General features: G+C 40.9%; 1 protein-coding gene and 1 long non-coding RNA gene across 3 annotated transcripts in view; one reads left to right on the top strand and one right to left on the bottom strand.

Annotated features, from left to right (window-relative positions):
* Positions 1-7633: 7633 nt before the first annotated feature.
* LOC137162659 (uncharacterized) lies at positions 7634-9434 on the bottom strand. The gene is made up of 2 exons (XR_010922454.1): positions 8888-9434; positions 7634-8048 (listed from the first exon to the last, which is right to left on the bottom strand). It is a non-coding gene; the product is annotated as an uncharacterized lncRNA (long non-coding RNA).
* Positions 9435-9443: 9 nt separating this feature from the next.
* RBPJ (recombination signal binding protein for immunoglobulin kappa J region) overlaps positions 9444-27771 on the top strand; it is an 80933-nt gene continuing 62605 nt past the window's right edge. Inside the window, exon 1 of one of the 2 annotated variants that reach the window (XM_067562554.1) lies at positions 9444-9464. In XM_067562554.1, coding sequence (XP_067418655.1) covers positions 9445-9464 — 20 coding nt within the window. In that variant the 5' untranslated portion in view covers position 9444. Of the gene's footprint in view, positions 9465-10447; positions 10483-27771 lie in introns of those variants that run through there. The other variant, XM_067562555.1, reaches the window with a different exon arrangement.

The raw sequence follows: 27771 nt of genomic DNA, 5'->3' as shown, positions 1-27771 counted from the left end.
AGTGGATCTTGAAATGGAATTTGAAAGTGGACAGAGTAGTGAAAATTTTAATTAGATCAGAGAGAGTGCAGAAGGATTTGCATGAGTGAGCATGCCACGCACGCACTTTTTGTCTACTGTTTGGAGACAACTACATTTTTATAAGTACAATTATTTTATGACGCCAGAATGTATTCTTGCTTGTGCTTGTTTTGTTGTGAAACTTGCACTTATGAAATATTTCCTGGATTGTTAAATCCAGAACAAGTAACAGTAGTCTTAGTTTCCCACAACACTGTGTAGCTGACAAACGTGCCTGAACTCTGTTCAGGAGGCACCACTTACAGGGCTGAGAACGTGATCTGTTCTCCATGCTCATTCAGTCCTTGGCCTCTCTGCTGAGGCTGCCAATAAGAGCACAAGTTAGTGCCAAATGGGGTGATTTCCATGACATGGACACCTGTCTTCTAGGAACTAGACTGAGAGAACAACAAATAATGTCTCATAGGCTGCTGGACAGTCATCAGATGGTCATGACTTTGTCACCACACACTTTGGTCAGATTTAGATCACTGACCTAGAGGTGAAAGGCTCTTCCTCACTTTATCCCATTACTAGTCCCCTGAGACATCCTGTCTGTCAGCTTTTATTTGTTTTAATTTAAGGGACGCTCAGATTATTTACACTTTAAATGTTGAGCACTAGCCTATGCAAACTATAAATGAACTACTGATCTGACTCCACATGGCTTTTCTTCTTAAAATCAATCCTTAAAACATTGTTTTTTGTTGTTTGTGTTTTTAAAAAAAAAATACTATCTTTAGCTCTGGCCAACCACATAAAAGCTGTATAAATCGAACATGAACTTTTGTGGAGTCCAATTCAGGACTGAGATGCATAGGTGAATCACCGTCTAAGGTAGTGATTTGCACTGTTTTTGGTGAAATTTTCTCACAGAGTGGAGAAACAGCAGATCAACAGCTACTGTCGTGACTTCAGTGAAGCTATAACAAATTTACATTAGCTGAAAATCTGCTCCTGTTACTATACTAGACACATTCAGCAAAAGGCTGCAGAGCCAGCGTCAGAGTTCCTGCACAGTCTGGTGTGTATTTGTATCTGTAAGGACAAGTGGGTGGAGTTTGGCAGGACAGTAGGTGCAGTGAGCCTGAAGGTCTACTGCAACATATTACGTACTAGACAAAAAGAGTGCAGGGTGGAAGCAACAGCACCAGGTGTAACAGGCTATATGTGGACTAGCCTCTGCCAAGGCTCAAGGAGGTGTTAGTAAGGACATACTAGAGCAGGTGAGGAGGACTCCATCAGCATCTGGCCTGTGTGGGCCCATGCTAACAATTTGCTAACAAGATCATGCAGCTTTGATGAAATATCAAGGATTATGGACATGGTGGAATATGACAAACACCGTATTGCAATACTAAACAGAGTACAGCCATTCCCAAAGGTACTGCTATATATTCTCAAGGGCTGAGTATGTGGATGTGGAAGTTTCTGCACAGGGGCAATGGAAAGCCCTGTGTGTATCCTTTGCAACAATCATCACTAGGCTGTCTAGGGTTCCATGCTGCCACTCCTGCATTCACAGAGGTTTTGTGTTTTGTTGGTTTATTTTTTAACATGAGTCAGTTTCTCACTGGCTGCCTCTGGGGCGGAAGAGACAAAAGTATTTGTTTTCCCCCTTAGCCATCTCCATTTTATCAGACATTTATTATACTCCCTGCAGGATACCTGACTAAACTCAGGTTGGAAAGCTTGGCTTGGCTAAGGGAAATTTTTAGTCAGAGCTAAACTCTGAGTTCACTCTGCACAAAGCAGATTGTCAATGGGGAAGTTCAAAGAACCCTCCAGAGAACATGCATTGCCACACAAAAATTTTGTTATTCCATTAGCTACTGGAGCTTGTTAAAGTGTGAAAAAAGCAAAACTCCATCTAGCTAAAGACTCTCTCTTCTGTGCATTTAGAAAGAGAAAATCAGAGATTGAATTATATATACATAGAGATTGATTGACAAAAAGAGATATAGAGATGCATGAAAAGATCTCCTTTTTTAAATGGTGGAGAGCTTGCTGCCTGAGGCATCTTTTTCAAGTTCTTATGTCTCTGAATCAGTTACTATGTCAGACACAAATACAGTGCTATGATCACTATTTTTCAGCTGACTGGTGACAGTTTCAGCCCACCCCCATTTGTGTTAGCAGCCTGAAATTACAAAGCTGAGATCCCCAGTACATCTTTTGTGATGCATATCAACTTTTGTTGTGTTCCTTTATTTGGAATGTGACAGAGTATTGTGTTGCCTGTGTCCAGGGAGCAGGTTTGCTTTATTGTTCTTGTAAATATGTACTACCGGGTGCAGCTCAGTGGTAAGCATTTAGTTTGTGCATGACTGATGCTGACCCGGACAACTGCTCTGACCCCCAGCAGATGGTGGTGCAGGGACTCCAGCGATCTGGAACTAATAGCATGTGCCATTTCTTTTTGTTTTGAGCAGACAGCTAGGCCTTACATTTCCCTCCCCTATGCAGCAACAGCTGTATATACAGTACAAGCTGGCAAAACCCTAACTGTCACTTCAGTGCCCCTCCTATGTCATTAATCATAGGTCCTAGGGTGATGAGACTTCTTCAAAATGAACAGAGCATGCACACAGCATGACTCTTTCCACCATTAATAAAAACGGTGTGTGCCCAATGATAATTTAGACCTCTTTGCTCAATTCAGTTGAAATTTTTCTGGAGAAAGAAGTAAAAAGTGTAATACATAGGAAATCCTATGGAGGATGTTTTTAACTTTAGTATACATCCTTAAAAGGACAGAGAAGTGGGTCAGGATTAATTATACCATGTAATTTTCCAGACTTTGATTTCATTAACTTTTCATCTCCATTTATTGTTTTTGTCAATGGATCAAAATGAGGGGCTATTTTGAAAGTGATATATAGAACTGATTAAGTTTATTTCCGAGGTTACAGAGGATTTATTTCTTCAGAATGACAGCAAAGCAGTAGTATCTGCTTTTATAAATGAGGAGCTGGATTTTATATAGTGTTGTTCATAGTATGTGGGACATCTCAGAGGCGTGTAAACATGCCCCCATCCCTCCCCAAAGACAGGTTTATAGCTCATTCAAGGCTTGATATACAGACTCCAATTTATGCTTGCCCAATGGTGTAAAGAGGTCATAGTTGTGGTGTAACTACTGGTCCCCAGGGAATTCCTTTGGTGTGGGAGGACTCCTGCTTTAGTGCAGGGGTCTGCATTAGATGACCTTTTGAGATTCCTTCCAGTCCTACATTTCTATAATTCTGTGACTACCTGGATCATACAGAGACAGAATAACAGCTCTCTAGCCACAATATAGGTGGGTAATTCTGAGCAAAGGTTTATGGCTGAAGTGCAGCTGCATTCTAAATATTCCTGGCTGTCACAATGTCTCCCTGGGGCTCTTGACAGCTAAACAGAGGGCAGACACGCAAGCTGCTCTAATTTTGCTGAGGGCTTATACAACCATTGTCTAGCCCCAGAATTTGGGAGATGCAAAAGTGATGTAAAGCGACCTTTCCACCCCCTTCATTTGGAGCCAGCCTCAGATCAGGCAATACTGATGAATTGGGCCTCATGGATGACCACATGAAAAATAAAGAAATCTTTTCCATACCATAAACAGGGGAAGAAGGTAACACACAGTTGAAAAGCAGACTAAAATAGGTTAAATTCAAGTGATAATGCATAGGGAACTAGAGCTGATTCTTAAAGATGGTGAACACCTGCAACTCCCATAGGAACTGAAGGTGAGCAGAAAAGCAAATTGATAACTAATCAATAAGTAATATCGATGGCAGTCTATAAGGTGCTGTAGAAAGGGTTGTAGCTGGCTACACCATTTAAAAACTGAAAGGCCAGAGTTAAGTGTAAAGAGCAAATAATGTTAGGTTAATTTTGAAACAAATATTGTGATAAATGAAATTCTAGTGAATATGTTTAAAATTAATCAAAACTAATGACCTTTCCACTCACCTCAGCAGTAAATATAAGGTCAGTACCTCCGTCATGACTTCTCTGTTGAACCATTCATTTATAAAATGCCCATCAGCATTATATCCAAGCACTAATGGGCTAGAGAGTTACCAAATCATATTTCAGTCACTCCCTGAAGGGGTGGAAGACTAGAAAAATTATTTTATTCATAAATGTCATATAAAAGCAATAAGATATTCCACTGTGTTTTGGAATTTACTTCCACTAATAGCTATTTCAGAGTCTAGTGGATTATCATTGATACTCATTTTGTCAGAATGGGAAGTAGGCAAAAGTGATAAAAAAAATTGAGGTTCAAAATGAAAAAAGTTCTGAAAAGTCATGGCATAAAAGTTAGAGTAAGCCCTGAAAAGGCCAAATTTATGCAACTATCCCTTCCACTACAAATACCTAAACTGGGTGTGAGATTTACTCCAGCATGCAGGTAGGTCACTATTGTACATGATGAAAAGATTAGAGCTAAAATAGCATCTATGGTTAACTTTTTCCTGAGTTTATTTTTATTTTAGGTGATAGATTGGTACATAGATTTAATTGTCATTTGTTTCCATATCAGTTCAAAACTGTAGATGTTCTAGCTTCAGTCCAGAGTGCAATTTTACTTATAGATAAAAATCTAAAAAACAGGCAAATGTTTTTTTTCTAGTCTGTACTTTTTTCTATACTTATTATTATGCATCCATAAAGATGTAATTCCATTAAAAAATAAAATAAAAATGGACCAGTTTAATTCCTGTTGTAACTGTTGATTTTGGTGATGTTAAACTAAAGATGAATTTGCTCCTATTAAGCTGTCCTTATCATCTCAGAAGCAACCCTATAGGTAGAATAAAGAATGGCAAGGAGAGGCATAGACAGTATATTTAATTTTTCTCTAGTATGTTTTGAAAGATTGGGGGAGAGCTTACAGAGCAAATTCCAGAAGATATTCTGTTTCTCTTTTCAGTAAATCATTTTGTAATCATACCTAGTGTTTGATTAATACTAGAACAGGTTTGGTGTGTATTACATATTTACCACTGCATGAAGCAAGTACTCTAGGAGTGATGGCCCCAATAGCTTCCTAAACTCCCACTAACACCAGGGCATGGCCTTTACAATTTCAAGAGCCCTCACAATGTCAGCAGTTCTGAACTTTGTTGGATGTGGGGGAGAGAGGTATTTGAATAAGGAGTTAGGTAATGGGCACCCCATAGTTGCTTCTTCACAGTACTGGAACTTGACAATAAGTATGTCTACACTGCAATTAAACTCTTGCATCTGGCCTGTATCAGCTGACTGAGGCTCATGCTAAGAGGATGTTTATTGCAATGTAGATGTTCAGGGTCAGGCCGGAGTCTGAGCTCTGGGATCCTCTCCTCTCACAAGGTCCCAGAACTCAGGCTCCATCCTAAGCCTGAACATCTATACTGCAATTAAACAGCCCCTTAGCTCAAGACACACGAGTCCGAGTTGGCTGACTTGGGCCAGCCAAAGGTTTTTAACTGCAATGTAGACGTACTAGAGGAGGGTGAGGAGAACAGAGAGCTAACTCATGAGGAATAGGCACCCTAAGTGCATCCTGTGTGTGTAGGAGCTTAAGGAGATTGTCTGAAGGAGTTGCAGAGATGGTTGGTTTGTTTCCCCCCCCCCCCTCCCCCAAGAGACTAGTTATGTTCATGCTAGGTAGAAAGGTGCCTATATAGAAGAGGGAAAAACCTAGCTAAAGTAGTATTCAAAAAAATTATCTGAAGATCACTCTTTCTGGGTGGGGGAAAAATGGTAATACAGTATGAGGGATTGTGGTTTGATAGGGAATTTTTAAAATGATGATAAAATTTAAATGATTCAGAGCCATCAGGCAGTGCATGCTGTTAACCTACATAACCGCATGATATTAACACTGTTAACCTCATCCTCCCTCCCCCTTTTCCTTCCTATTGTTTGTTATACTCACTTCTTGCATTTTGTCTTTAGATTGTAAGCTCTTTGGGCTGGGACTGTCAACCTGTTTGTTTGCAGTTTGTAGCACAATGCAAACCCCACCTGATTCTAGCTTTTGGGAGCTACCATAATAATAGTAAAATAATAATATAATAAAACTTAACCTATCGGCATTAAGATTTAGACAATTATTATTAGACAGTGGCCTGTTTGAGACTATGACATACCAGTGAAAACTGTTTAATATTAAAATTATACCCTTTTTGAGATTGCTAGTAACAGTTATTTTTATCTATTAAAAGGATACTGTAATATCTCTGAGCTATGCTGAGTAATTACTTGCATTTTAAACAGCAAAGACACTTCTGAGATCTAGCTATTATTGTTAGCAATTTAAATGTTAACTTTTGTTGGCATATACACACATGCTTAGATGTAAGATATACTCTGTGGGCAACTACCTAGAACATAAGAATGGCCATATTGGGTCATACCAATCTTCCATCTAACCCAGTATCCTGTCTTCAGACAGTGGCCAATGCCAGGTGCTTCAGAGGGAATTAACAGAACAGGTAATCATCAAGTGATCCATCCTCTGTAGCCCATTCCCAGCTTTTTTTTTTTTTTTTAACTAGAAAAGCAGCTAAATCATATTGTACTTTCTGTGCTTATAAAATTCCAGAAAGACTGTATCACAGTAAGTATTAGTAGTATGTGTGATTTACATCCAGAAATGTAAACTGAAACATTGTGAGATGAAATGTATTACTTACAATGAACTAAGACAGGGGCAGTCATTTATTTTTTGTCAAGCTCCAAATTTATTGGTCAAGGTCCAGACTCCAAAGAATTTTAGAGGGCAGTGTTCAGCACTTTCTGAAATCAGGCCCCTTTGATATGTCTCAAAATGGGCTCTCAAAATTACTAGTCATTTTTGAAAGTGTATTTCCCTGATACCTGATTTAGAACTCTTTCGATTGAGTTCAATAGGGGCTGGGTTGGATACAGGATTGTATCCTGGATTGGCACAGAATAGCTAAAACAGACTTGCATATCAAATCCAAAGTCATTACTGTCCTGTACTGTATTTTAAATTCTTCTTGAAATCTGGTACTGTCCACCAATAAGGATAAGGCTTTAGGACCTTGTCCTATGAGGTGCTGGGTGCTCTCAACCCCCCCGTGAAGTCAATAGAAATTAAATATTTAGCACTGCATGAAATTAAAAAAAAAAAAAATCAGATGTATAAATACTAGCAATACTTTAAAAAAATCCATAAAAAAATCTAAATTTGCTTGAAGTTATTTTTTTTTTCCAGAGACTGCCCTTAATTTCAGTCTGTTGTCTCTGATTTTGAGTGGTGTTCCTGACTTTTCATTCCAGCCTGTAAGGGTGAGTGACTTTTTGCGCTATTACAGAATACATATAATTTTAAAAAATAATGTAATATGTATCATGGGTGGCTTTGTTAATGCATCTGAATAACAGAAAGCACTTTTCTCACATTATTAATTCTTGGAAACAATATACCTTCTGGGGATCCCATTTTTTAATACAAATATATACTCTTTGGAAAATATTAATGTCTTGTACACAAGAATGTTTTTAATTTTTTTAGTTTGATTCTAAACACACACAAAGAGGCCCCACAAAATGACCATTTATTGACAAAATATGGCAAATAGCCAGAAACCATTTTACTGCTATGTAACTAGCATGAACTGAGATCATTCATCAGTTTTGAAAAAAGATGTTTTCAGGAAAAGGTTTTTCAAAGGGAATTAGGAGTTACTGCTTCACAAACAATACCGACGATTTGCAATACGCAGTATGCTTAAACTGAGGAGCATGCCTGTAATGGAACCAATCAAAATCCTTTTGCAACTAATGAGATGGGGGAAATCATGGTGGAAAAAGAGTATTCTGTATTACCAGTAGTCATTTCCTGTAGTTGTACAAACACTATGCCAAAGAAGTCTTCTAAAACACGAGTTTACCGTAGTTCGTCTGTAAAGCTGTTCTTCATTGCATTATGTTAGCATTAGCAGTGAAGAGTGTGCTGAAGCAGCAGACCAAAAATCATATAACTGAAATGACAGAAAATTCATTTTTGTAAGCATGTGAGCCAGAGCTGCCAAAGTAATGATAAGAATAAAGTAAGTTTTAAAATCCCAGTCTCATATTGGATTTTTTTTTATTAGTATGTGGGATGTGAGTGTGAAGCTGAATGTCTTACTGATACCTCCGAAGCAGAAAGAGGAAGGTGAAAAAAGAGCTAGAAGTAAAACTTCCACACACTTTCCAACTGTAGGCATCTAACAGACATCCAGACTCTGAACTGGGAATTTCAACGGCACATTTAGTTATGCAAATGATCTTTTAGGTTCCTAAATGCATTTCCAGGCCCCAAAGCATGATTTCCCGGCCTCTTAAATCCCTAGTTCCAAAAAGTTTGCCCATGTGCAGATAATTTAGTGTCCTGGTTACTGACATTTTTTCTCTTGCCTTCCATGCTCATAACCAAGGCATTTCTCTACCTGTCTGTCTGCAAAGGAGGGGGAAACGGGGGTGCACGCAGAACCCCTGGTGTGGACGGGTGACTTGGTGACCTACCATGGGTCGGGGGTGTGGAAATGGGGCAGCCTAGAGCGTGTGTGGTTGAAGGAACTCCTCAACCACCTGCTCCTGGCCGGCCGTGTCAGCTTCAAGGGGGACGGCGGGTGGCAGAAAGGGAGCGCATGGGAGACTGGAGGGCCCCAAGGAACCGCTGGTGTGCGCCAGGCGCTGGGAGGAGAAAAGCTACTCGCAGCGCAAGCTCCCGCTTCGGCTGCCCGCGCCGCAGAGCGGTCCCGCGGCGAGGGAGGGAAGCGCTGGAGGGCGGCAGCAGTAGGCCGCGACTGCTCCCCCCACCCCGGCTCCTGCTCACGGTGCACGCGGCAGCGGCTCAGGCAGGGCCCCGCGGTGCGGCTCTGCCTGCTGCTGAGCTCAGCCACCCACTCCCAGCCCCGCGGCCGGGCACGTTGCGTCGAGGCACGGGGCACTGGGGAGGGAGAGCCTAGGAGCCGCCGCTCCTCAGCCTGTGCTGCTGGCCCCGACCCCCGGGAGTCGTCCGCCCCTCCCCGGAATGATTTGTTCCTCCTCAAGTGCCGGGCCGGCCCAGGGAGATTGGGAAATACACGCACCACAAGCACAGCGAAGGAGGGAATCCCGTCCCCTCCCTTCACTTTGTTCTCGCGATGCTAGCCCTGCCTCGCCCTTAGCGCCGGCAGGCCGCTGCCGGAGTTCTCGCGAGTCTTGGGCAGGTTCCCACGCCTGCTGCCGCTGTTGTGTCTGAGGGGAGAACCCGGGAATGAGAGGGCGGCGCGCTCCTCCCTCCGCGACCGCGTGTGCGGCTCACACAGGCTCGCGCACGCGCGCCCTCGGCCCGGGGAGGCGGAGGGCAGCTCTCGCGAGGGTAGGAGTTTTGGCGAGAGTTTGTAGAAGATGGCGCCTGTTGTGACAGGGTAAGTGCGGGGGGTTCGCAGTGCCGGGCCGGGAGCGATCCCTTCTTGCGGGCACTAGGGTAACGCACCGCTGTTCCCTGGCCCCGCTGCTTCCCCGTCTAGGGAGGCGACAGCCCCTAGCCGGTCGATCCTGCGGGAGGCCTCGAGACACAGACCCCGGGGGCTGGGGTTGGGACCCCCCCGGGTCACCGCACCGGGGAAGGCTCCGGGCCACAGGCCGGGGTCCCCAGGTGGATAGTCTGGGGGCGGGTCCGGGGAGGGCCGAGATCCCCGTGGGGCGGGCTCAGTGCTGGACACTCTTTCCCTCTCCCTGAGGTGAGTGAGTGCCCGCTCGTGGCGCTTCCCAGCCAGGGTCCGGGCTGGGGCTCGCTGCTGCCGCTGCCCCCCGCCTCCGCGTACTGGGGCTCCCTCAGCCCCCGGCCCTGGGGCACCAGACAAAGGCTCCCATCTCGTTGTGGGGAAGCTGACTCGTGCCTCCCTCCTTTGTAGCGGGGCTCGATGAGAGGGGGCAGAGCACCTCTTTCGCCGCGCACCGGGCTGCGCTGAATTCACCAGCTTCCTCCCCCAATGCATAATCAAGACCCTTGCAGTAGTAGGTGGAAGTCCCCCTTTCCCTGCCTGTTCACCATTCTGTAGGTTACAAGTGAATATTCTTAGCTGCCTCCCTTCCAACGGAAGAGTAGCAGCCTTCCCACTCCATCTGCTCCACACTGAGTCATCATGAAGGCTAGCTGCCATCCCCATCAACGCTGCTGGCCTGGGCCATAGCGGGCATTCCACCTGTAAACTCTGTCAGGATAATCAATGGCACACTCCTAATTAGCTGCTGTTAGGTAACAAGGGTAGACCTACTGTAGTGGTACAATGCATCCGCTGCCTTTTTACACACCTCTGCCATGTCCTGAGTTATGCTGCAGATAGCAGGCACCATGCCCCCAGTTTTGGGTCACACTGAGTAGTTGCATCCATTCCTCTGAATGCATATTGAGTCTTGAAGGATGGGACTGCAAGTACAATAGTAAGTGAAAGTATTACTGTGTGTCTTTACATGGTGGGCCTAGTTTGATATTTTCATGGTGAACGTCACAGACATACTAAGTATTCTTTTCCCTCTGGGATTACGTTATCTCCCGCCGTGGCTATGTGTTAGAGAGAGCAGCAGGCTGTTTGGGGGTGGGGTTGGTGGTTGTTGCTTTTGTTCTCTTGGTGAAAGTGGCATTATAGTATTTTTCTTGTTTCATTTGAGTCTCAATGGTGGTTCCATTTCTTGTCTCTTGGTTGTTGAAAACAAGATTTAAACTGCTGCCTGGATGTTGCCTGGTTTATTTCATGTTCAAATGAAGCTTGCTGCTGCTGCCTGTTTTTTCTATTAAATATTCTTTAAGGCAGCAAGTGTTTGTTACTATTTCTGGCTGGCACTGTTTAGAGTTCTGAGGTTGGGGGAACAAGACAAAAAGTGCTTTAAAATGTTTGCTTTAGATGTTACTCTGGGGTTAGTTATGGATTCATTTTATTCCTACATTTCTGTTCATTTAATTTAATTGTCTGATCATTTGGGTTTTATTTCCTTTTGCTTGTTGATTAGCAAAGAGTTGTCAGTAATTTATTCAGGTCTATGTTGTCCTATCTTTTCTTAGGAGATATGTGCTACATTTTGACTAATTCACAATCATAGAAAATGTCTTATGAATGATAAAACCATACTAAATTTGTTGTGCTTTAACATGAGAGCCCAAGCATGTGTGTGTGTGAGGATTCTAACATTGGTTGTATTGGTCAAAACGTATATATTTGCTAATTCCTATTAAAGGTGGGAGTTCATTGTTACTGAGACCCTGAATCATAGTACTTTATTATGGATAAACACTTGAAACATATTTCTATCACACAGGTAAGTTTAAAAAGACATATTAAGATTTATTAACAGATGTGGCTTTATTGTGTTGAGGATTCTATTTTAGTATATTGAGTGATGGGTTTCAGGACATGCCATGTGGCAGAACTTTGCTAAATGAAGATGACTAAATTTTGACAGGTGTAGTTTAGTTTGCCATTATTCATAATATTATTTAATGTATCAATACATATTCTATAGCATGTTTTGGTTAACAAGATGAAGTCTTAATGAGGCCTCACTACAATGCAGTTAAGTCTCTGCTGAGAAGCAGAACAAGCCAGTTGGGTTTTTGCGAGAATTATCAGGTTGTGGATTAGTAGTAGTATACTCTAGTTTTGGATTAACCATGTTATACCCTGTTTTCATTGTGGATATGTTAAAATTAAAATCTGATGTGTCCTTCAGTAAGTGAAAAATATTCACGAAGTTCTACAGAAATTAAGAAACCTTCAGTCGTTCCAGTGTAAATCAATGTTTCATCAGTTTTGGAGAATGGTGCAGAAAACCGTTTGAAATTCAAAATCTTTCTAGAACTAAAAAACTCAAGAATATATTTAACTAGGTTTTGCACCCTATTTTCAATGATGACTTGAGGTTTCTATTCACACTGAGATTGCTAGACCATGCGTTTAAGTGATTGGTCAATTGACTAAGTTTCTAGTCAATGCACATTGACTGTCTTTCTATAAAAACATCTTTCTATGAAACTGTGAATGCTAAAACTTAAATTACAGTAAAAACCTGTGTGCATCTGTTCTCTTGTGCCAATAACCTGTTCATGAAATAGGTTAGCACTTCACCAGAGAAATTGTTTTTTCAGTGTGGCAAAAACACACCTGGTTTCTTATCTATATGAAGTTACCTGCTATACCCATTTTATTCCACATAATTTTTTGTCAAAATAGTGAAGTATATATACATTATTATGATTGAACCTAAATTACTCACTTTGTTACAAATGGAAATGGATAATTTATGGGCAGCATATTGTAAGCTTTTCTGCATGTGAATGATTGGGAAAGCTTTAATCACTTTAAGGCTATAAAGTATTAATGAAAATGTCAACTAATAGAGATGCATATATTCAGCAAGTACCTAGAGGCCCCAGTTAGGTCAGGGGACCATTGTGGTAGGTCTCCTACAAATATATGACATAGTGAAAGACAGTTTCTGCACCAAAGAGCTTACAGTTTTGTTTAAAACAAGATGAAACAGAAGGGTGATATAAGCAAGCAGGAGGATGGGATAACAGTAATGTGAGCTTGTTTTTTCATAGACTTAGTTGTATGAATAATGTATAGTTATACAGTGTTTAAATAATTTTACAAGTATTATCAGATTTATTATTTATTTGTTACTATAGTACTTAGGAACCCCAGTTATGGACCAGGATTCCACTGTCCTGGGTGCTGTACAAACACAGATCAAAGAGATGGTCCCTGCCTTGAAGAGCTTACAGTTTAAGCATAAGAGAAGAGACAACAGTCAGATATAAACAGACAGATGGGGGAGTATAAGGAAACAGTGAGACAGTATTGGTCAGCAGTGGTCTCAGCACACCAGCAGCAATTCCATTATCAAGTGTTTTGTAGGCATAATGAAAAGAGTGTGTGTGTTTATGTGTGTCTCTCTATATTTAAAGAACGAGAACATGCACATGCCTGCATATGGACAAGACAAGCTTTTAAAAAATAAACCAATCCCAAAATAGCTAGATGGTCTTGAGCTATAGTAAGTGGCCCCTGGGTCAGCAGTGTTCACTCTTGGAAGACCTCCGGGGATCCCAGTGCAAAAAGTGCAACCATCCAGTATGTGTGCAGCATCCTGCACATAACTAAAGGTGCACAGAGGGTTGTCCTGGATGCCCTAGGCATGGTCTGTCTTGGCATAGTGAACCAGTGCCACACCTGGACCTATTCAACTGGCTTCAAAAGTGGCATTGGAGCCCAAAGCCAGATAGCTCTTCCTCTGGTCTGGTGGTGATGTGAAAGTTCCAGCTGGTGGGAGATATTCTCTCCCTCCCATTCTGTCCGCTATGGTGAGCTGATGATATCAGTTGAATGGAGAGTGTGCAGCACTGTGCAGGTAAGATTTCTGCTATACAGTTGGAGGAGGGGTACATCCCATATATTTTTGGACAGTAGCAACTGTGGTATTTGCTGTACCTTGGTGTCTTGATCAGGGTACTTTGTACCCTGATCAGTTTGTTGGCTATATTCTAATGCAAGATATTAGAGGAGGAATATTGGGTAGGACTGGTAACCATACAGGTTTTGTTGGCTGAGTATGCCTGTGATAATTCTCATGGTATGATTGAGGTGTTTGTCTGCTAGTGTGTGTGCAGAGTTTAACCAAATGGGCACAATATTCTCCAGCTGAATAGCTGAGGCTCCCCAAGTAGAACCTATCAGTTTTTTCAGAAGACAGTTTCTGCTTTTGATCTTTTGAGCTACTTTAGTGAGATGGTATTTTTATGTAAGTGTGTGATTTAGGGTGACCCCTTGATACACTGGTTTTAGATCATTTTGATCATTCAAAAACATAGTAAGTTCAAGTTGGCTCTGAGCTTGATGTAAGTGGAAGCATGTTGACACAATGTTTGTTGCACTTGGTTTGTCTCCATTTTTTGCAATAGTTATCTGTGGCAATATTATCACTGTTCAGGTTCTCTACAGTCTTTTGGAAGCTACAGTCCCTTGAGTTCAGGCAGATATCATGGGTCTACATGAATCTCCTGGAGATGGTTTTTGGCAGATCACTGTTGAATGCATTAAATAAAGTTGGTTCCAGCATCGAGCCTTTCTGTAGTCTGTTCTTCCAGAATCTCCAGAAGCTGGTTTTATGGCCCAGAGCCACTTGCCAATGTCCACCTTGGAGCAGCAGCTCCGTTGCCATGACAACCCATCTAGAAAGAATTCTTGACAAACCTGGGTGTCAGATGGTGTCATAGGCTGCTGACCAAAAGAGTGTTGAAGAAGATGAGTGAGTTTTTGCAGACGTTTACAGGGAGCTCCTCCCAAGCATGAGGGACAGCATATTAGAAAGCATCAAGATGTTTTAAACATTTAACAAGTGAATGATAGAGTCTGCCTTTTTGGGCTGATTGGAGGTAGGAGTTGATGTCTCTATAGCATATAAGAGTTAATAGCTAGGGTGAGGCAGACTGTGAAGGGACTTGAAAGTAAAGACAAGCAGTTAATGTCTGAGGCAATAGAGAAGGGGGAGCCAGAGAAAAAATGCAGAGAGAGAGGTGACATGGTCAAAGTGATGTGCTAAGAAAATGGTCTTTACACCAGCATTCTGAATGAATATGAGTGGTGCAAAATTGCATTTGTCAAGGCCAGAGAATAGGATAATGCAGTAATTGGGATGCTGGATGAAAGTTTGGCTCTGTGGATGGATATAAAAGACTATATCTTAGAGATCTTATGCAAAAACCATCAGCAAGATTTAGATAGCCTGGATATGAGGACCTATAGGGAGGTCCAACTTGAAGATGACACTGATGGTATGAGCTTGAGTGACAGGCAAATGGTGTTGTCCGTTGTAGCCAGGAAAGAAGGTAGCAGAGAGGGTTGTGGGGGGGGAGACTAGAAGCTTTGTTTTAGCCATGTTGAGCGTGAGGAGATGTCAGTGAGAGAGGCTGAGATTTTAATGTAGTTAAAAGGCATTTAGAGGAGAAAGAGAGGAGTAGAGAAGAAGCTGTGTGAAATGTGAACTTAGAGGTAGTTGAATCTGTGTTTGTGAATGAGATTATCCAGAGATAAGATGTTGAAGGAAAAGAGTTGGGGACCAAGGAGAGAGCTCTGTGGAACTGCCATTAAAAGTTGTAGGGTGGATAAGGAGGATATGCCAAAGGAGCGATTAGAGAGATAGGAGGAGAACCAAATAGGACAGAGTCATGGAAGCCAAGGGAGAACAAGATTTCAGTAAGTGTGTGTCAAAGGCAGTTAATAGGTCAAGGAGTACTGGTTCTGAGCTTTAGCTAGGAAGAGGTCATTAGAGACTTTGTCAAGAACAATTTCGTGGAGTGCAAGGCACAGAAGATGGACTGGAGAGGGTCTAGGGTGGAATTGGAGGAAAGGAACTCAAGACAGCAATTGTAAACAGCGTGTGCAATGAATTTAGAGATGAAGATGTGCTTATTACTCTAGGTTTAAACTTTATGGTTAAGATTTGAGAAATAATAAAACTATGGATGTTATACTGTATGTTCACATATAAATAGTCTAAAAGGTTTTTTTAATAAGCTCATTTATGGTCAGATGAGTAAAAGCCACAGAAGCGAGAAGTATTAACATATAAATAATTAGCAAGGAGTCTTATCGTTTTAAATTTGTCTGTTGGGAAACCCTTTGGGAATCCTTGAAAATCCTTGAGAAACTTCTAAATACATATATTTTTTTCATGGTTTTATTAAGGATTGTTGTATGAAAAGATCATCTTTGATTTTCAGTTTGTTTTCGTTTGCTGCTTATTCATTACCCTAAGACAATCCTTTGTGACAGTTATTTAATTGCTATGGAAAGGATGCAATGTCAGAAGCAGGATAGAGTGACTTAAAAACAAATATCTTGTTTTTATTCAGATTATGGTAATATATATGTAGAACTTCACTAATCTATACATATTTTGTTTGACACACACACCAAAAATGGTAGTCTCTCTCCACTTCTTAGTTAAAAATGTTTAGAGTATTATAATGAAGTCTTAATGGCAAGGAGTTCATTAATTTTACAAAATATACCATAGTACATTCTGAAGTATAATAAATTATTTAAAGGAAACTGCACTTGTCAAACTAAGAACAAAGTACTTTATTCTCTTTCTAATGTGAAAAATTAATTCACTATAGTGTTCCTAGACATTAGTACAAATTAACGAGGTTCTATTGTACTAAAAGAAGAGAAATACGGAAAGAGCAGCAGAATTGTCTCTAGCTAGAGTGGCTTACAGAGGTTATCCTGAGATATTAGTGGGTCTTCATTGTCAAAACTTTAGTACTAAACTACATAATCAATAATAATTGATTTTTACTAATCTTGTGGGGTGGGGGGGTTGGAAGAAGAAAGAAGTTGTGCTTCTAGGTGTCCTAAAATGGAAATTAATATAAACATCATAAATATTTTGGAATTCGCAACACATTCTTGTTTCTTTGGATGTAATTTATCAGGTACATAATTTGATTTAATCTTTAGAAGAAAACTACATCAAGCAGAACTTTATGTAGTAAATGTTTTATCAGTAAATGTTAATAATTGTATGCACACAACCTGATGGAAAAATATTTCCGTTGATGATGATTAAAATTTACAGATAGACAAAGTAAGAAAAATGTTGCTTGAGAATTTATTAGAGTTTGATTTAAGGAAGTTTAATCTGTATATTTGGGCATGATATTGACAATTTGTTTTTAATATTTGTAAAACTTCTCTACTTCTCTAAATATTTATCTGTCAATTATAATAAAAATAAAAATTGAATTCTGCCAAGCCTAACTTTGTTTTCAAGACACTCTTGCTCTGTTAAGGTTCTCTTTACCCCAAGTTCTTTGAAATTTATTATAAGCATTCCATTAATTGGCCTACATGTTACTATAATATACTAAATTGTTGGCTCCCAAGAAGCATTTTACAGGAAAGGCATAGTTGAACATGCATGTGGGTTTTTAATTTAAAAAAATTGAATAAAAGATGAATAAAAGGAACAGTTGTAATGTTCATTAACTTAAATATAACCAGTGCTTATTTGTTCCCACTACTTAGGTTAAAAGTAAAAAAAGTCATCTAATTCAGTGCCAGGGTGAATGCTTCAATCTGTCAGCAACATTTTACATAAACTTTAAAAGTTTATTTTCTAATAAAGCTGTACTTTTTCCAACATAAAATTGCCCTCTTACTTGAATTTGCTGAGTGATTGATGTTCCACTGTGGAAGGTCATCATACAACATTAAGAAATTCACAGTAAGCCTTCTGTATGTGTACTGAGATGGGTAATATTGATTCTTAAACATAATTTTGATAAGCAACAATTTATACGATGCAGAGGAATAGGCTATGAAATCTTTATTGATCTGCTAGACAACCTATAGCCTTGTCGGCAAGAAACAAGAGAGCATCTGTCCAACACCTGATCCATTTATTTTAGGAGGAAATTATTGAGAATAGCAGTTCAAATATTATACTGTTATTGAACCTAAGAACAGTACATTTCAAACCTGTATTTTCAAATTATACCATTTTATGGTGTTTTCCTCCTTTGCATGTTGTACAAAAGGCCAAAGAAACTCCTTTTTTCCCTGCTCTTCATTTTTTTTTCTTCACTCTAAGATGTGGTGTGGCTGGTTTGTCAGAAGCCACATTTAATCAGTATCCTCAAACTCCAGAGCACTCATTAATCAAGATATAAAACACAGAGAATTAATGTCAAAGAACAATGCTACTTTGAAACCTTGTTGCTGGTATTCTTAAATTAATCAAAACTAATGTGTAGGTAATACTTAAGAGTTGGGTAAATAATACTGAGTAGCTCTATTTAACAACAAACTTATTTATTATTATATATTATTTATTTGGATTATTATAGTGTGTAAGAGCTCCAGTTATAGACTAGGACTTTGTTGTGCTAGGTGCTGTATAAACAGAACAAAAAGGTTACAATCGAAGTATAAGATGAGACAAGAGATGAATATAGACAGATAGACAGTGATGTCAGCGCACTAGCCGCCTAACCACTGTCAAGTTTTGTGGAGGCTTCACAACAAAGGAGAGTTTGGCAAACAGTCACAGAGCATGAGATGATACATCTGTGCGTTCATTTTATTTTTAGGTATCTCAGAGGAGGGATTCAGAAGGAGTCTTATACCAGTGTGTTCACTGTTAATCCAGTTATTTATAATTATATATTATTATAATTGTTAATAAGTCACCAAAATAAACCCATTTGTAGTTTCTACCCTCAGTTGAAGCGGTTCATCTTTTTTTCTATGTGCCTCCTTTAAAGCAACCATTTCTGAGACTGGTTTGGATAACCTTGTCTGCTGTATAGAAGCTTTTGGTCTCCCTTTCCTCCAACGGCATGTCTACATGGAGATTTAATACATGGCAAGCCAAGGTGTGCATGTACAGTGAACTAGCCTCTCTATGAACCCTGCTGCTGTGCATTTTGACCTGCTGCTGTTTGGAATGGAAGCACTACTGAATTTTTAGTGAAAGCCAGTAGGGTTCACAGGGCGACCTAATGCAGAAAAGGTTAGTGCGCTGACCAGTCGCACCCTGACTTACCTTGTGCTAAGTCTCTGTGTAGATAAGTCCTAAGGTTATACCTGTGCTGCAACTCCTGAGAGCAGCACTTTTGCAGACCATTAATACCAACCTCAGAATGAAATTTCACAAAAGCCTAATCAATTTCATATACCCATGTTAAGTTTGGGAAAAGGCACTGCGTAGAAGGGGGATGGGCAGCAGTCATTTTATTTGGCTTGCCCATAGGTGGCTGGTGAAAATATTCTTGGAGATGGGGGCTGAGCAGGTTTGGGCCCCAGCCTACTTAGTTAGCCCCTAGGTCCACCCAAATCTGAGCACCAGACACTGCTTAAAGTGTGGGTGTGGTGGAGCAGAGCCCAGAACTGGGAGCAGGAGCCCAATTATTGGGTCACAGTGCCACTCATTGGCCTAACCACCTCATTGTCACACATGCAGGCGAGGGGCTTCTCCCCAAGCCACCTGGCTCTGCTGTTTTCCCATTGGCTCCCGGCTCCCACAGCCAGTCTGATTGTGGCTAGCCAATCTTCTCCTACCCTCCAGGCTATGGGCAAACTGGGGCACACCTCTGCCAGTGGTAGAGGCAGTAACAACAGTTGGGTGGTGTAACAGCAAATGCTCTTCCTTGCTGGCATGTCAGTGTGGTCGTTGGGCCAAATTTGAGTGATGTGAACTGGCACGTGGTGTTTTGCTTCTACTCTGCTCCCACATGGACGCAGGCTCTGTCACAAGGAAGTCATGTACTGCGCTCCCCAGGAACACAGCTCTGACTCTGTCCCATGCCATCCAGCTTTGATTACTTTCTTTCCATTGATGGGGGTGGAGGAAATCTGGTCAGAACCTTATTGGTTCTCATTCCCTAACAATCAGCCAATGGGGAGGCAGTTACTGGGAGACATGGAGTGGAGTGCGGAGCCTGTGGAGAAGTGGAGCCTAGTGATATGAGATAGCAACAACTTTTCTAAAAGACTGCGCTCCTTAGCAGCCTGACTCAATCTTTTTGAAAAACAAACAAAAAAACCTCTGTGGCTTCTAAATGGGTTTAGCGGATTTTGTGTACCTTAAAGTTGCTCATCTCTGGCATAGAAAATAAGATAGATGGTATATTGCTCAGCAGGACACTTTGTGAAACTGACTGAACTTATGTCAGTTTCTTTCTGGTGGGCAGCTGCTGCTTCTTTTGTGGGGTGCTAATATGTACAAATTCTGCAGGGAACATTAAAATGGAGATTGGAGAATGTGGGGGATATTTTCAAGCCCACTCTGAATTTATGCCATTGTACATAAATTGCAAGATCTGGACCAACAGAATTTATAATATTTGGCACTTATTCAGTGATTTTCAGCCATAGATCTGAAAGCACTGTTGATACATGGGGAAACTGAGGCACAAAGGTTGTGAATTCTCCAATGTCATACAGAGTCAATGGAGAAGAATGGAGTGGAGCCCAGGTCTCCTGATTCTCTCACCTGTGTGCTAACTGATGGGCCATGCTCCCTTTCAGAGGTATGCTATTATTGACAAGTGGAAACAGTGTTTTATCTCACCTACCAGAAACTTGTAGAAGCAGAAGACTGATGTCTTCCCTCAGTCAGAATTCCTTAGCTTTTTGTCTTGTACAATGAAGAACAATATGGAAAGGAAAACCAAAAGGGAGTAATCATTTGCATGGTTAATCAGTTTTAATAGCTTTAATTGCTACTAGCATGGAGCTACAGTGGCAGCTGAAGGGATGTTACTCCCTTCATGTAAGTTCTTAAGGGGCAAAACAATGAGACAGATATGGTGTCGAGAAGAGTGCAGCTGTATGTCGCGACAGGTTATGGATCCCCCAGAGTCAATAATCAGTCAGTTGGATAATACAACAAAAGTTTATTAAGGAATTTGGGGTACACGCTGTAATACTTAATACGTAGCTTAAATGATTATCATATAAAGCAGGCAGAGAAACAGGCAAAGCAGTTACTTTTTATATCTCACCACTAGGAACAGAGAAGGAGTCGTAGCATATCATTCGGTACAGGCCGGCTTTCACGATTCGTGTTCAGAGTACGGGAACGGGAGAAGCGGGGCGGTCCAGGTGATCAGGCTGGCGAACGCTTTCTCCATTTGGGCATGGGGCGTACCCCTTTTTATACTGGGGAATGCGTTGCAAGTTTGGTAGCTCTGGATTGGGGGAGGGATATACGTTAGTACGTGCCAGACTATGACGAGGCCTGTGGCCTTGGGTAGAGCTGTTATGGCACGGGATACATAGCCCGTTATCGGTGGGCAACAAAGCTATCTGAGAACAACATAGGCACTGGGGTGCGTAGGCGATTTTCTTATTGGGGGGGGGGGAGGGGAGGGGAGGTAGCAGCATAACAACTAAATGCTGTAAACAACAGATGCAGCCTAATAAGGTCAGGTCACGGTTTTACTGTTGGCACCAAGTGGGTGGGGGTGCGAGGGGTGGGCATATGCTGGGAATTCTGCTGCAACACTGTAGAGCTCTCAGCAGAGAAGGCCTGAAACCTGCAGGGGCCATCTCTATTTCTCCGTACAAGTTAATCTGCATAGAAGATTTGCTTTTTTTCTTGTGTAATACTTCTGTCCCGCCTCCCAACCAAAAGTAAAACAAAACTGTAGTGAGCTGGAGGAATGAAAAGAGGGAAAAATGAGTTATATTGGAGGACAGATTTCCCCCCCTTCTATTTTTGATAGATATATAGAGAATTGACTTGTTGAAAATATTAATGTTGTGATGAATTCTGATACTTCCTCCTTTGATCAGATCTTCTGGGGCCAACTGTTTTCTGAGCTGACTTTTTTTCTCCATGTAGTTGAGTGTTTCTTCTGCCAACATGTAGTCTTTTTGCAGTCAAGATTTTTTTCTAACATTCCGTGGTTGGTAGAGGTGAACTGGGAATTCTCCAGCTAACATTTTTAGGTGTGTACTAAAAATAACTTTCCTAATCACAACTGTACTTTTAAAACCTAACTGTATTTTATCACAGTACAAGTAAAGAGCTAGTGGAGTAGTCAACCAAAATAGTTAGTTGGGACCATGGCTCCCATGTGTGAAATTAATTACAAATATTTTCCAGCCAGTTCCTGTGAAGGATTAAGATATGTACCAACTATTTTTTCCCGCTTTTCTGGAATTTCACAGTCACTCCTCATAGTCTAGCTATATTGCAAAGCAGAGATTCTTTTAAAGAGTCAAACAGGTATGCATTCTTTAGCATACAGATCTTTCTCAGTTTTAAGTTCTAAACACAATTGAGGATTTTTGAACACCTAGATTTCCCTAATTACACCAATTGGAAACACTTAAACAATTGTTTCTGTTTTTGTAGAATACAGAGGAGGTATATACATTCTGGTCTTGTTTGAGTATTTATAATGTTGACAAGTTCAAGATATGTTTAGGGATGTGTATTCTGTGATTCTGCTGAAGAGTTGCACTGCAGAACTTTAGCCTTCTAGCTTTTGTGGTGAAAAAGGAAATCTTTTAAATATGAATCTGTCTGTTGTCTTCCTGATACTACAATAAGCGTTAGAGATGTGAACTGTCTCAGTTAACCTCAAGTGATCTTAACTCTGAATCCCAGTGATGACTTAAATAATATGTAGGTTTATATAGCACATCCATAGATTCAATGCACTTTACAAAGGAGACTATAAATGCCAACATTAACTCTGTCATTGTTAATTGCTAACAGAAACTTGTAGCTTAATATGCTTATCCATTCTTACTGGATGCTATGAAAAAATACATGTGGTAGGTGACAATGGGACAGTTGTTTACTGTAAATTACTCTTGGGGTGGTGTGATCAGTCCCGGGATCCGCTTGCCATTATAATCTCTGGTAGTCCCTTCTGCCTAGCAATTACGGTTGGAGGGATAGGGGAACCTGGGCCTTTCTACTTCACTGGGTTCCACCACAGGGCCCTGCAAGGTCTGCCCATAAGTCTTCCCCTCAATTGCCTTGAGTCAGCATCTTTCGGCCACTTCCTTCCTCCCTTTTGTGTTCTGCACTCTGTCCTAGTCAGTGTGGTCCCAGTGGTTGCCTATTCTCCTCTATCCTGCAAGGACTGCTGCTCTCCAACATGCTTTCACCCAATCTGGATCAGGCTGCCTTCTGCTCCCGAGCTCCCAGAGCCAGTCCGCCTCCCTCCCTGCTCTGTTCACCCTTGACTGAGTGGGCCAGCTCCCTGTAAACCCCACCTCCAAGCGGAGCATGGGCTGCACAGCCACGGGGGTGGGGCCTCCTCCGCCCAAAGCTGCTCTTTAACTCCTTGCTGTCCAGTGAGGACATCCTGTCACAGATGGGAAGCTAGGAATTTAATTTCAAGTAACCTCTGACCCTGCCCATTAAGCATCTTCAGAAAATTTAAAATTTAAAAACCTAGTGTTATTGTAATGTAAATATATTGCACTGACTAGATTAAATATGTAAATGCCTAATACAATAAAACCTCTTTGGGGGGACTTGTTACAGAGTCAGGTTTGGTGCGCTCTTCTTGAGACAGAGAATGGCATTGGATTAACACTAACAACCACTTGCTGAAATAAGTGTCAGAACTGCTCCGTAACACAAGTCTCTTATGTTTTACCTATTAAATTATGGTGATGAGTAGGTATTTTCTTTCTGAATGTGATTTGAATGTTCTTCCTAGTTACATTAAGATTGAGAGTTTCCATTATAAAAACCTTATTTGGTTTGAAAAAGTTCATCCATGCCAACTAACCAGGATGACAAATACCTGTGCTACTGTACCATCTTTGATTTCAAATTTCAAACTGTTTTCAAAGATGGTTGGGGTTCAGTGGGGGAGTCTGGGTTTGGCGGGATAGGGCTTGGCAGAGGGGTCTGACTGTGGGAGATTTAGTGGGAGGGTCTTGGTACTGGGCAAATGGGGCTTGGTGGGGTGGGGGTCTGGGTGCAAGGAGTTTGTTGGGATAGTCCAGATGCAAGGAAGTGGGGGTTCATTGGGCCTGCTTAACGGGTGAGCCCCAGCTGCTGTCGAGGGGACACTGCATGCTGTGTACCCACTTCCCCCCATGCTTCCCCTATTCCCCCTCTCTTCCTCATTCCCTCTCCCTGCTGTCTCCTGCACCATCCCCTCTCCCTGCTGTTTCTTCATTATCCCCTACCCCACATCCTTCCTTCCCTATTGCCTCTGTCCTACCTTGGGCAGTCATTGTACAGAAAACAGGATAGCTCTCAGCACACAGAAGGTGAGCACGACCAGCATTAGGACCCAAGAGGCGGCATCCAGCTTCAGAGTCAGTGAGTGGAGCAGCAACCTCCTTCAGCTTGCAGAAACTGCATGCCCTCTCCCCCATGCCTTGCTTCTGTTTGGGGGGGCAACCCCCTTCCCAAACTACACCCGTGGGCATCCCCAGTCCTGCCCAACACTGCTTCCCTTTGCTTCCCTGTCATTTTCTATGGAGGCATCTGTTGGGGGGGGGGGGGTGAGGGACATGAATTCTGCACATGTATAGTGGTGCAGAATTCCCCCAGGAGTTCATAGGGCTCTCTGACATCTATACGTTGTCTCTGGGCAGTCTAATTTACAAATACATGTTCAACTATCATCTTTGTGGAATGCTCACAGATCTCCTTCCCTACTCCACAGAGCCAGCATGGTAGTCAAGCAACAGCATATTGCAGCTCAAGCCCACATGTGGATCTTTGCTTCTGGGATTAGGAGCTTTGATGTGCCAATGTACTTGGTTCTCGGAAGAGAGTACATCTAAGAAACACTAGAGAAAGCCATTCTTATTTCTCAGCCAAGGAGTAGGTTGCCATAGTTCACATCAACACATAGGGCAGGATGGATTGATTTAAATCTCCAAGTGGAAAGCCTTGATTTAAATGATCAATTTTAAACATCTTTTCCATTTGTATTTCAGTTATTTTCCGAAGAAAGGTGCATTCTCCCTGGTTGATGTAAATCACCATGTTTTAATGGTTATGACTGAATAGAGCCTTTACACTAGGTTTGGTACACTAGGAAGGTACACTAAAATGATACACATTTATTTAAGCAATTATATAGCATAGTATCATTAGATTCTTTTTAATTGTACATTTTTAGTATGTTATAAAACAGTGAGTGGTATATTGTTTGTTTACTAGATAATTAAACTTTTGCTCATGATTTTTGTCAAGCTGCATTAGGATGGTAACTGGAATTTAAACAAACATACAAAACATGGTGTAAAAGTAATTTTCATTAAACAAAACAACCTTAAATAGTTTGGATGCATAAACTTGTCTTATCAAAATGTTTCACAGTTTTAACTAGATGATTATTAAACAGAGGGATTGATTATTTCAGATCAGACTTGGAAAAATATTCCTAAGTGAAAATGACTGGAGCTTAATTTCCTACTTGCTTAAATCACTTGAAAATGAGACAGGAGTCTCCATGGGGTATGTCTACGCTGCAGTTAAAAACCTATGGCTGGCCTGTAACAGCTGACTTGGGCTTGGACTGGGGGGCTGTGTAATTGCGGTGTAGACATTCTGGCTCGGCCTGCAGTCCAAGTTCTGGGATCCTCTCACCTCACAAGGTCCTAGAGCCTGAACTCCAGCTTGAGCCAGGAAGTCTGCATGCCAGTTAAACAGCCCTGCAGCCTGAGCTCCAGTCAGCTGGCTCAGGGCAGCCAGAGGTTTTTAACTGCAGAGTAGACGTACTTTAAATTACTTAATCTGTCCTTCAGACTTTTAACGCTAGTTGATCTCCTCTCCTCCCTCCTCATTTTTATTCATAGACTGGAAAAGAAAGACAAGTTTTCCTGCTTTTTCAAGTCCCAGTCAGTTTCTCAACTTTGAATGATTTAGTCCAAATGAAGAAAATATTCTTTGTGTCTGCAGAAGAGGCTACTGCTGTCAAAAGCTGTTTAGCACTTCAACAAACTCTGGTTGCAGGTGTTTAGCCAGTGATGACTTCTGGTTCAATGATGTGACTTTTTTTTAATATATAAGCAAACATGTACTGCTTGAATGGTTTGCCCCGAGCGCTGAAATTTATTATGGCTGGATGATTGATGGATCATTATTACATGCCCATGTGATAGCAGGAGAATCTTAAGCAGTTAGACATTTAGCCTCGTACATTGGGTTGAGAATATTGGCAAGAATGAGGTAGAGTAAGTGCTTGATCCATCTGCTTCTTTACTGCCTGTAATTTCACTTTGTTGCTGGGTATTTCTTCAATGTCTTTTGGTTTTTTCCAGATTTCAGCAGCATTAGCAATACAACAACAATATTCTGCAGTTTGTCCAAGACTATGGATATAGTCTACAGGATATTCAGCATATCTTCTACATTTCTCTTTAGTCTAGTAGTTTAGTTGACTACTTTGGCTGTGAAATTTTTTGTCTCTTTTATCTCGTTTTTTATCACACATTATCATCAGAATAAGCCAGTTCATAATAAATAGCTCAAAACAGTCAACCACTGAATTTCATTTTACACGTTGGAACAAAAATTAGTTTGGATCCTCCTGCTCTCTTCAGTGAAGACGAAGCAAAGTGATTGTTAGGGAAATATTTTGCAATTTCACAATGCTTTCCTTTATTCCTGGATTTGTGCTTAGTTCTTTGGCTAAAAGATGCATCAAATGAGTGCTGCACATATGTTACGAGCTTCAGGCTCCCTTCCTTATCTTCTAGATTTTTTTTTCATTTTTGCTACATTTGCAGTATTGTCTGTGACATAGATATGCATGTAACACTTGCGTTTTTGTTCAGACTTGTAATAGCTTTTTCTGCTACTTCTTTTATGTATTCTGCTGTATTGGCATTTTCTGATGTCTGTTTTACAGAAATAATTGATACAACCCCATCTTTTGTTGTCACACAAGCACATATTACTGAATTATTGTGTACTTTGCTCCATCCATTTCCTGCCAATGTGTTTTGCACACTGTTCAGTTCACTTCGCCTATACTCTGTCCAGCAACTTTCTAGTGATGTCTGTTCTGCTGGAAGGAGTGTCGCCTGATCGTAATGATTAAATTGTGTCAATCAAATGTTTGTTCTGAATGAGACAAAAGGGAGAATTTGTTTCATAGATAAGATTGCTCAGTTCATTTATGGAGTCTTGCGAATTTGCTGCTCCTGATTACAAACTCATACATGGCTTTTATTGGATGATGAAAAAAGTTCTTTTTTAATACAGATAATTTATTGTCTTGAAGTATGTTTAGTTGAAGCAGTGTTGGTGAAATCAGTAGAAACCGCAGATGATGGACGTTCATAACCCCTTATGCCTAAACCGGACCCTGAAACAAAATGGTAAAAAAAAAAAAAAAAAAGTCACTCACTCAGTGCATGTCTGCTTTAAAAAAATAGAGTGTAAACGAAAGGTTCCTCCTACTGCAGTTTTGTTACCACTCTTTAAATGATATAACTTATTCTAAATCCAGTTTTATAAGAAAAATAATAAATCATACAGATTTAGATAATCTGTTTAAACCATGATCTCTAGCAGCATACCAAACAACTTGAAAAAAACCACTTTTAAATGTTAAAATTAATAATGCCTAGTAGAACTTTACTTTTATATAGGAAATCTTCACCTAGTCTGATTATGTTGAACAATAAAAAATCATTTCAGAAGTCAAGAAGTAACAGTAAAAATGTAATTGAAATACTCCAACAACAAACTAGCATACTAATTATATTATGAACACAGACATTTTGAAATTCATAGGTAATCTGCCCAACACACAAATTTATGACAATAATTGAAGTTATTTACTAGCATAGTAAGACATTGCTGGGAGTCCATAAGAATTGTGCACCAAAAAAAAAAAAAAAAAAAAAAAGATCCAGATTGTTCAGGCATGTCCACATCATCATCTTCAAAGTAATTGACTTCTGAGGAGCATTTTTCATGTTTCATTTTTACAACCAGGCCTTGTATCTCTTTGTTACACTGTTTACATTGGGACTTGTTCCTTTTTTACCCAGAGATATAGGAATTTCTTGAAAATATTTCCAAAGAGGGTCTATTTTATAACATGCAGCCACAGCAGGTTTTTTTCTCCAGTTCCCAGGTGTTAAAATAGCAGTAGAGACTGCTTTCTGAACAATGTTGTCCGTTCTGCCCAGTGTTCTGCTTTGACACCCAGTTGCTCCTTTCTGG

The sequence above is a fragment of the Emydura macquarii genome, unplaced genomic scaffold, assembly GCF_026122565.2.
Source record: "Emydura macquarii macquarii isolate MOO-44397 ecotype Brisbane River unplaced genomic scaffold, CSIRO-AGI_Emac_v2 contig_2448, whole genome shotgun sequence".
NCBI classification, from domain to species: domain Eukaryota; kingdom Metazoa; phylum Chordata; order Testudines; family Chelidae; genus Emydura; species Emydura macquarii.
The sequence above is the reverse complement of the archived record's forward strand: the minus strand, read 5'-3'. Positions and strand labels throughout refer to the sequence as shown.